The 10,766-nt window shown below is 36.5% G+C and overlaps 1 protein-coding gene across 1 annotated transcript in view; it reads left to right on the forward strand.

The window, feature by feature from the left end:
- Positions 1 to 10,396, forward strand: part of MED23 (mediator complex subunit 23) — a 41,374-nt gene extending 30,978 nt beyond the window's left edge. Inside the window, exons 23-30 of the mRNA XM_082480861.1 lie at positions 767 to 983; positions 1,813 to 2,049; positions 2,620 to 2,785; positions 3,777 to 3,849; positions 4,893 to 5,107; positions 5,962 to 6,082; positions 8,442 to 8,573; positions 9,288 to 10,396. Coding sequence (XP_082336987.1) covers positions 767 to 983; positions 1,813 to 2,049; positions 2,620 to 2,785; positions 3,777 to 3,849; positions 4,893 to 5,107; positions 5,962 to 6,082; positions 8,442 to 8,573; positions 9,288 to 9,461 — 1,335 coding nt within the window. The 3' untranslated portion in view covers positions 9,462 to 10,396. The remainder of the gene's footprint in view (positions 1 to 766; positions 984 to 1,812; positions 2,050 to 2,619; positions 2,786 to 3,776; positions 3,850 to 4,892; positions 5,108 to 5,961; positions 6,083 to 8,441; positions 8,574 to 9,287) is intronic.
- Positions 10,397 to 10,766: the final 370 nt, after the last annotated feature.

Below are 10,766 nucleotides of genomic sequence, written 5' to 3' on the forward strand. Positions count from 1 at the left end.
AGAAAAGGGTGCACCAATGGAGTTTTCTGTCAAAACATAAATCAACACTGAGATGAAATAGATACAAGCAAACCCTCATGTAGCTAGACACGTACAATCTAGTTCTTATCCAGAAGCTATTTGGACTGTATTAGCTGTCTGCATTAGCTGTACAGTGTCTTAACAGTGCCTAAAAGTGTAAGGGTAGCAGGGAAGTAAATTATATTAGCTTGGGAAGTGCTCCAACATGGCTGGACAGTTACTAGACCCAATCTGTCATATAGAAATTTCAGTTACAGGTAAAAAACTATAAGCTCAGCCTTCAGTGGTACTCATCTGTTATTTGAGTACACTCCAGTTCTTTCCTAGGGAGTTATTACATGCATATTATTTCTAGTGTTCTGATCCAGTATATGATGCAGAAACTTTCAGTACTGGTGATTTCCCCTAGGTTTTCTCTTAAAATACTCAACATAAGCACTGGCTGCTTTCAGCTTTGCCTTGGGATGCTTATGCCCGTTTTGAGTGGTGGTGAAACTTTGTTGTTTTTTTTTTTCTACTATTACTGTTTATGTTTTTCTGTTGTTATCTGTTAGTCTAATAACTAAATAATTTCACTCACAGTTGCATTTTCTTCAGTAAACTTTAGAGTGAAATCATCTCACTGCATTCATATGTGATAATGAGGGTGATGAAGTGTCTTTTTAAAGCAGTGCAGATGCTGAATGTTTAAGGCACTGCTTTTAAGGAAAGAACTTTTGATTTTGTTGGTTTTCTTGCCTTTCAGAAATATCCGGAAAAGCTGTATTTTGAAGGCTTGGCAGAGCAAGTCAATCCACCAGTTCAGATCCAGCCCCAGTACCTACCAATTTATTTTGGAAATGTATGCCTGCGCTTTCTGCCAGTGTTTGACATTGTAATCCATAGGTTTCTGGAATTGCTTCCAGTGTCCAAATCACTAGAAACTTTATTGGATCACTTGGGAGGTTTATACAAATTCCATGGTAAGTTATCTGTGAATGCAGACTTTTATTCTTGAAGCAGAATAGAATAATTGCAACATCTCCTTCATTCATAATTTTCATCTACTAGCACAGCAGGGTTTTCATCCTTTCTTATTCTTTATGCTTTGTGTACATTTCCACAGAGAAATACAATCCCCATTTAGTGAATTTCAGCCTACTAACAGTGAACTTGCTGTCATTCAGGTAGCTCTTCCTAATTCATGCTTCTTTCACACCTTTGCTTTTCACTCCCTTCTAGTAGTAAGTACTTGGACCAGTGTCCTAACAAACTTTCTGTTACCAAGACTGAAACAGCCAAAAAGCAGTTTCTCCATCTATCCCTGTGTAAGTTCAAATAACTTAACCAGATTTTTTTAACGCCGTCATAACTGCACTTTTATAATAAGTTTTTGTATAGATGTCATTGCTATATTATGCCCAGAAAATTTACAATATTCTTTCTTTACTGTGACTTCATACATGGATTCTTCCTATTTATTACCTTTTTTACAAAGAGATGATTTGGATGGTTTATGTACAAATATATTAGTATTATCGTTAAGATATGAACTGTTAGCAATACTGACTTTCTTTGTTTGACTTCTACCCTTCTGCACACACTTTAAAGTGTACGTACAAGACAAAGGAAGATCAGTGTTGTAGAGTATAATGAAATAAAGAACATGAATCAATTCCATATGTGCTGTTTTTAAATACATACAACTTAGTCTTGTAGAGCTCTGGATTTAATTTTATGTTTGCCACCATAAACAATAGTGATGCTGGAAGTTATTTCTGGTTTTTGTTGTTTTCCTTTTCTTCTTGGCAGACCGTCCCGTGACTTACCTGTACAACACTCTTCACTATTATGAGACGCAACTCAGAGAGCGCACAAACCTCAAGAGGAAACTTGTTCATGCCATAATTGGCTCTCTCAAAGATAATCGCCCACTAGGCTGGTGTCTAAGTGATACTTACCTCAAATGTGCTATGAATGCCCGAGAAGAAAATCCATGGATTCCTGATGATGCTTACTATTGCAAGCTCATTGGAAGACTAGTAGACAATATCCTTCTTAATGGTTTGGATTAAGTAAGCTGTCCTAATGTCTTATAGCTTCATTTCGTCAAAATATAAAGTTCAATTTCTGTTTATTCAGATACGAAATAAGAGTCTTTAGCTGCATATATTGGTCTAAATTCAGATTACTTCAATATCATTTTAATTATTCTACACAGGGACTGTGCTGCCCTAGTAAAAACATCTTGAAAGATACTGTGAAAACAAAGTACCATACAGCTGTATCAGTATTTCACTGTTTAATGCATTGCTTATAAATCCAAATACTTACATTTATACATTCTAACATTCTACATTTTCTTAATGGCTGCCTTTTATTAGTTTTTAGAATTATGAGTACAGATGACTTAACTTTCTGTGGAAATAGCTGGTGAACCCATGCATGGTTTTGTCCATATGTCTTATTTTTATGAAATGCAGTTGTTTTATTTGTTCTCAGTAACTTGCCTTTCGATTCAATTCAACTTGGTATGTGTGGTGTATATGTGTGTTTTTAAGCAGTGTGCTGCTTACACCAGTCTGTTGGAGCAGCTTTTTTTTCCTTAATCCTTGTCACCTATGGCAGGCAAATCACCCGGTCCATTTCCAAATTGTGACTGGAGATTCAATGAGTTTCCTAACCCAGCTGCCCATGCTCTCCATGTTACCTGTGTTGAGCTCATGGCTCTGGCTGTTCCAGGGAAGGAAGTAGGCAATGCACTACTGAATGTTGTGCTGAAGAGGTATGTTGGCTGTCTGAAACTGTTTTTTGCAATATATAATACATAATTAGAGATTGCTAAGGTAATCTGTTTTTTACAAATTTTTAATTAAGTATAAATGCTCTAATTTTTATATATAAAGTATTTTTGGAGGACAAACAAGGCTATAGGGATCAAGCAGAAAAAATATGTGTTGGATTTCTGTGCTGTGGTGGATTATGTGTGCTTGAGGAACAGTTGATTCAGCATAATCCTTTTAAAAGATAGAGGGAAGACCTAGCACAGGCTAAGAACTTATCCAGTGGATTCAGTGGCACAGAGGCTGGAAAAAGTCTGTTTTTTCAGCTGTTCTGGGAGAAGGACATTTCATCAGTTAATATCACAGGATCTTTGAATGCAAAGAAAAGGGCAGGAACCATTGGCAGGGCTCTGAATCCTCCTGATGCAAATGTAAAATCAGAGGTACTTTAAAACAGAGTGATGTGCCAAGGCTAGCCTTTTGTCATGATGCATTAAGTTTGACCCGTAGCTCTGTTTCTTCCTTAGCCACTGTGCAAAGAACCGAAGTGAAAGAAAGGACCTAGTATTCTTGCAGTGAGTCAGATGCCATCTCTTTGAGCAATGACAAACTGAAATTATTTGATTTCAACCTCATTTACCTTAGTAATATATTATTGTTAGTTCTGGTTGGGGCACATAGAGGGAAAGAGTCAATAAAGGGACAAGCAACCCGAAGTCTATTCAGTTGGAAGAACAGTGAAAACAGCACAGAAGCACTTTTTGAAGAAAAGATGGTACTAACACAAAATCATGCCTGAACAAAGTTTTGCAAGGAACATCACAATGGCATTTATACCATCTGTTGGCTTTCCTAAATACCTGTATGTGTTTTTATAGTTCTCCCAACTTGAGAAATATTCTTTGCATAAGTACCCTTGTCTTTAGGTGTACCAGAAGCACAAATTGCAATTGTGAATTTCAGAGCTTTAGTTTTCTTTTTCTCTGTCTCTAGTCAGCCCCTGGTACCAAGAGAGAATATCACAGCTTGGATGAATGCAATTGGACTAATTATCACAGCCTTACCAGTGAGTCAATATGTTATATTTTAAACTAAAAAAATCTCTTCTTCCATGTAAGGTTTACCATCTTGCTAGAGAATGTTGTAAAAACTTACAGCCAACATCTGTAGATTCCACAGAGCGCTATTCAGAAGGCTGCTTGCATGTTTGAGAAACATCTACTCCTCCAGCATGGAAAAATTGACCAGGTTTTCTATTATGTTTTGAGGGTAGGATGAAAAGGAGTAAATCAGTCCTGTTTAAAAATATAGTTAAATGCCATGTGTGTAGTATTGAGAATTGGAGCTATGAAATAAGAAGGTCTATAAGGGTTCTGATGCAAAGCTAATTTTCTATTAATACTTGCACTTGTACATCCTGTATCTGTTAAACCATGTAAATGAGATGTGCAAAAGCAAATGTGTGCCATGTTAGACTTCGAGTATCAGTAAAAACTTTGATCTTCTGAATATAATGACTCTTGGTACCTGACCAGGACTGCCTGAATAATTTTGATCTTGCTTACCTGTTGCTTGTATGTGCGGCAGTTATCCTTTTCTTGCGACTTCTCTTCCCCAAGAAAATCGTTCCTTGGAAGAAAGCTAACATGGATTTAATCCTTACTATTTTTATAATGCTTCTTATTATTCTTCCAGTTCCCTCTTCTTGCATCTTCATCTATATTCTGACTTTTGTATCTTTTTCATTTCCTGTTTCCACCTTGGATTTTTGGTCTGTTTTTTCTGAGTTTTCTAAGTGCAGGCACACTCTGTCTCCTTCCATTTAGGCTTTTTGCCTCTGCTCTGCTTCTCTTGGAGACCTTTGTATTAGCTAATTAAATAATTACATTCATGAAGTATGTCTTAATAATGCCACACCCTCGAGTGTGTCACATCGACTAACATAGATGCTTTCTGGTTTGTGCTTTTTATTTTCATGTTTGTCAGGGTTATAAACTACGATGTAGTTGAAAACATTTTAGAAATGTAATAATAGTAGAAAGAGTTGAGGAAGTATTGTCTTAGATGGTGTTCTTTTCAGAAGCAATTCCAATTTTTTGTTTTTTCCAGGAGCCATACTGGATTGTTCTCCATGATCGCATTGTGAGCGTTATCAACAGTCCCAGCTTGACGTCAGAGACAGAGTGGGTTGGTTACCCATTCCAGCTGTTTGACTTCACAGCATGTCACCAGTCTTATTCTGAGATGAGTTGTAGCTACACTTTGGCTTTGGCACATGCTGTCTGGCATCATTCTAGCATTGGACAGCTTTCTCTCATTCCTAAGTAGGTGTAATATTTAATGATTTGATTTGTCTTTTAAATTCCATACATATGATAAATAACAAAGCTGTACCTGTAGCACTTATACCAGCAAATATGTACAGGGGAGCTCCAAAACTCACCAGAGAGATCACAAGTTTTTTCCAGCTCCCTCTTCCACTGACATAACTCTCGTTATCTATCAGCTTTAGGCCTTTGGCCTGGAGTGTGGCTGCCTTTAATGAGCTTTATTTTATCTTTGTTAGCTTTTATTAATTTCAGTTTTTCTTAAACCATTCACTGTAGCATATTCCTAAAGCATCAACTGTAAATAGTAAATGTATCCGTAATACTAGTAAATACCCTCTACTGCAAGTTGAGATGCTTTGCTGACTGAAGGATATGGTAGTGGTCCACTTAATCGTTAAAGCAAGTAAAAAATACCACTGCATTAAAAAGTTGATTAGACTTTCCCCAGTTCCGTGTTAACGAGAACAGACTTCACTTACCAAGTCTTAAAATACTGAACAAAATTGAAGGTGGTATGATGTATTCCTCTCAATTAATCCTGAACCTTGATTTAAGGTTAGTGTTAAAATGTCAGAAGACAGCTTTTTGACTGTTTGTAGCATTCTGCTGAGCTTAGAATTATTGCCTGTTCTAGTCCAGTGAGTCTAGTGATAATGCCTGGAAGTGTTTTAGAGCTTCACTGAAATAATTAATGTTTGAAATAACTAATACTTGCAGAGGTACACTGTATTTTCTAAAATGGATGTCCAAATCTGTGATAGAGAGTGTGATGTTTTGGCTATAATTTGGGGTAAGGGAAAGAAGGGTAAAAAAAAAGTTGAAGTAGTAAGTGTCTTGAAATATTACAGGTTCCTCACAGAAGTATTGATACCCATAGTGAAAACAGAGTTCCAGTTACTCTACGTTTACCACCTTGTTGGTCCTTTTCTACAACGGTTCCAGCAGGAGAGGACACGATGCATGATAGAGGTAAAGTGTGGCTCTTGGTCTGCTTTATACAGTATATATTATTTTAGCTTTGCAATTATATTACAAATCAGAATCTGAGATCTTTGATAAACATTCAGAATGAAATTCTCTACAAATTAAACAGTATTTTCAAGGATCTGAATTGCTGAGTTACCCAGTTAACTGAAATAGCTGAGCTATTTTTTTTTTTTTTTAATAAAAAAAGAAATACAACCCCAAAAATAGCAAGCAATACGTGCTTTCTTTGGTTGTCAAACTGCATGCAAAATATGCATCAGACTTACTGCCTGTTTTAAAAGCTTCGGCGCAGGGGAAGGAAGTATGCAAGAGCTGAATTGTTAGGATGGAGGAGCACAAGCTGTTTCTTGCATTCATATCAATGTGGATAAGGGTAGGGCAGGAGAAAACAGATGGAGCTGGCCAGTAGACAGATGAGCTGAAAAACAGCAGGTAGCAGAGGCTCTTCTAGAAAGAAGAGCTTAACTTGGGAGTCCTAAATTGGGGTTGTTCAGTCGTGGAGAAGAGAATGCTCCAGGGAGACCTTATAGCAGCCTTCCAGTACCTAAAGGGGTCCTACAAGAAAGCTGGAGAGGGAATTTTTACAAGGGCATTTAGGGATGGAATGAGCAGTAATGGCTTCAAACTGGAAAAGGGTAGATTTAGAATAGATATACAGAAGAATTGTTTCACTATGAGGGTGGTGAGGCACTGGAACAGGTTGCCCATAGAAGTTGTGGATGCCCCATCCCTGGTAGTGTTCAAGGACAGGTTCGATGGGGCTTGAGCAACCTGGTCTAGTGGGAAGTGTCTTTGGCCATGGCAGGGGGTCGGAACTACATGATCTTTAAGGTCCTTTCCAACCTCAACCATTCTATGATTCTGTCATTCTATGAAATACCTGTGCTGTTGGAAAATATACACAAAGCCTGTATGTCAAGTATGCATCTTATCTGCCTCTACAGTCTGACCAACGTAACATATAGATCTACTGCCACTACTGATGACATTTTCATCCCCAATTACCAATGTCTGTGCTGGGGACTTCACTCTTAACTTTCTTAGATCCCCATTAGTTCCTGTGCTGCAACTCTCCCACCACCCATCTCCAGTTCTTTCTAAAATACTTAGTTTGTATACATACATATTTTTGTTAAGAAGTCAAAAAGTGTAGGGATGCATACACAGTGGGAGATGAGTTTTGTAACTTTTGTTCCCATGTTTTTGGGATATATCATGAGCGCAGGATACTGTAAGAAAATGTATCAGGTAGTTAAGTAATCATATGGCAGTGTTCCTATATACTTGTTTACGTATTTCCTTCAGTTTTACTCCTGAGTTTTGGCATTTTCTGGTTCTTTTTAAATATGCTTTGGAAGTATGAAACAAAAGATACATATATAATTCTTTAGGAATGGTTTGGGGTTTTTTTTTGCCTTAAAGCTAGAATAAAAGTAACTCCCAAAAGTTTTTTCATAAAGCAGTGCTTAAGTAACAGTACTAGGGAGCAACAGAAAGTACTGTTGAGGCATGGATCAGTATCATTTTCTAGATTCCTGTGTAATACTATAAATTGCTAGTAGGTATTGCTTTGACAGGTTTCTTCCTTCCTCCATCAGGAAGGAAATTTTTTCTGTGCCTGCATTCTCTCTATTGAACCAAAGTACAAGAAAAGTTAAAAAGCTATTTTCTTTCCATGCTTGTTAACATTCCCAAACCACTCCTTTTTCTTTGTGAGGAGTTGCTACCCTCAGAGTAGGCAGCAACTGTCATGTAAGTTCAATGACCAAGCACAAAGTTCGTTTCACATTGTCATCTTTAAATGGTCGTAGGCACACACATGTTTGCACACACTTCTTTAGTAAGTATATTCTAACACCTGCAGTTGTAAACTTGTTGTAGAGAATGCTTGAACCATTAAAATGCATTGTAGGCATTTGCTGAAGATCTTGCTAGAGTCGAGATACAAGCCGAGTGCAGTAAACTGTAATGTCTTCTCTCTAGAAGATTCAGATCCTGTGCTAAAGTTTTCCTAGTTATTTACTAAGGTTTACTTTTGAAAATTTTGTGGGTACGTGCTCAAACCATGTTGCCGTCAATTATGTTTAAGCACTAATTATGTAGCATATACTGAAATACCATCATTACACTCACTGGAAGTTAACTTGGGAAAATCATTTAGTTAAGCGTAATGGGATGAGTTAGACCTGTCCATTTGTCCTTGTAAGAAAGTAAACGGGTAGGAATCACACATACTTAAAAATCAGTACATATATTTATTACACTGTTTAACTGTATTTCTAGTCTAAAGTATTTTAAAACCTGTTTTCATTTGGGGTGCTTTTTGTGTCTGTGGAAACAGATTGGAGTGGCATTTTATGAAATGCTCCTGAATGCAGATCGTTACAGCTCACACCTGAACTACATGGATCCTATATGTGACTTCTTGTATCATATGAAGTATATGTTTACAGGTGACAGTGTGAAAGACCAAGTAAGTAAACAGTAGATATTGATACTTTAATTATCTTTCTTCCTATGTAGCCATTTAATCTTTTTGTGAATTATTTTCAGAGGTAGCAGTACAACAAAGTGCTTAACAGTTGATTAGTCTCCAAATGCAAATTAGGGAGTTGGTGCACTTCAACACATGTAAAAGCTTCAGATGCAGTAGACTAGGTATCTCAGATTTCAAGACTAATTACTGCAGTCTGAAATGTAAGATATAGCTTGAGGGTGCTTTAAGAACTATTATTAAAGCAATCACTAGAAATAAAGCTATTGGATGTTTCATAACTTTTTCCTTATTTGAATCTGTATCTTTTAAGTTTGTACCTAATTTCTGATTCATTAATATAACTTGACATGTGACAAAAGCAAGAATGCACCCATGGTCAGTGAAAAATCCTTCAGCCAATTTAACTTTTGTTTATAACAGTATGCACTTTTAAAAGTGTCGGTTGTTTGAATTGCTTTCCAAAGCTTTGGTGTACAACTGTTACACTAGGGAGAGGTTTTTTTGAAGCTTAGCTATCAGAAAAGGTCCAAGAGTTAACATGATAAATAAAATATTAACATAAATACCACTATTTACTATACCTTTTTTCCTTTTTTCGTTGTGCTAATGTGATGTTTGTGTACAGTAATGACATATGTCAAAATACTCCTATTTTGCCAAATGCATTTTTTAATTTTTTTTTTTTAACAGGTTGAGAAAATAATTTGTAATTTAAGACCAGCTTTGAAACTTCGGTTACGCTTCATAACACACATCAGCAAAATGGAATCAGCTGCTGTTCCACAGCAACCTCTCAATAATGGGTCACCAGCACAACAGCCTAGCCAAGTGCCTGTTAATGTTGCTTTGCCAGTAACCCAGTGAAATGAAGAGTTTGGCCGGCCTTGATGTGAAGGCTTCCTTCTGTGACTGATCAAGGTGAAACATCATCTGATATGAAATCTGGTATGCTGTATAAGAGGAAAGAGAACCACATATGGATTTCTGCTTCCTTTGCTTTTGCATAATGAAGCTGTCTAACTCTATGCATGCCAGTCTTCGAACCTATTTATATCAGACACTATGTGAGGTATACGTTGCCTTTCTCTGAAAACACTGAGTAAAGATTTTTTGCAATCAAATACATGGATTTCTGAAGAGTTTACAATGTCCAGCTTCCTGTCTTGATCTGAGTCATCTGGATTTTTCTTTTCTGTCTGTGATATGAAAGGACACTCAGTGTATGTAGCCTGGTAGAAAATGACCTTTTTAAATTTGGGCTCCACCTTATTAAAAATTTCTGCTCTTTTTGTCCAACAGAAGAATTTAAATTCTTTTTGTCTTTTGGGCAAACAATTTAAGCCCTTACACAGAAAAGCTCCTAGGCAGAGAGATTGGATGAATTGTATTGAGTTAATTATGGCATCCTTCCAAAGTCTAAGAATGAGCCTTTGAAAATATCTGTAAATTTTGTATGTACAGTTTACATTCAACAGATGAGCAATGGGCTTGATCTAGTATCAATTACTAGACTGTTAGATTACTCCCCAGAGGCTGTGTCTAATGAATCTATTGGAAGTCTGCATATTCAGTTCAAGCTGTGCTGGTTCATGTTTTATCTTTCCTATTTGGGAAATGGTGTAGTTTTTATGAAGTCAATCACATGAATTTTATTGATATCTTATATTTTAGATTTGTATAATATTCTGCTTTATGTGTACTGTGTTCAGCAGGTTTTGGTAACAGAACTGAAAGGCTCAATGTTTTGTAAATACTCATCTTGTTTAACAAACTTTTTAATTAAAAAACCCACTTTAAAAGACTGGATTAGTATTGTTAAGCTTATTTATTTTTCATACCCATTACCTTAAAAATAAGGATTGACCATAGCAAATATAATTCCATGTTCCAAGTTCTCTGTTAGCTTTACAATAATGCTAATTTTAACCTGTTACATATAGAGTCCAGATGAATAAGGTCAGGTCTGATTTATATCTCTCTGTAAAAAGTTAACAATTGTGAAAGTTGTTGATTCAATGGGTGGAAGTTTTTTTGTCTGTTTTTGAAGGATAGCAAACCTGGATTGCTGGAAACTGCTGTCATTTATATTGTACTTGGGTCCTAAATTCTGCCAAGTTTAATTTGAGTAACGGAGAACTGTGAGTGCTGTTCAGTGAATTTGTAGTCTGA

This window comes from Vanellus vanellus (assembly GCF_965231255.1).
Source record: "Vanellus vanellus genome assembly, chromosome: 3".
Lineage (NCBI taxonomy): Eukaryota > Metazoa > Chordata > Aves > Charadriiformes > Charadriidae > Vanellus > Vanellus vanellus.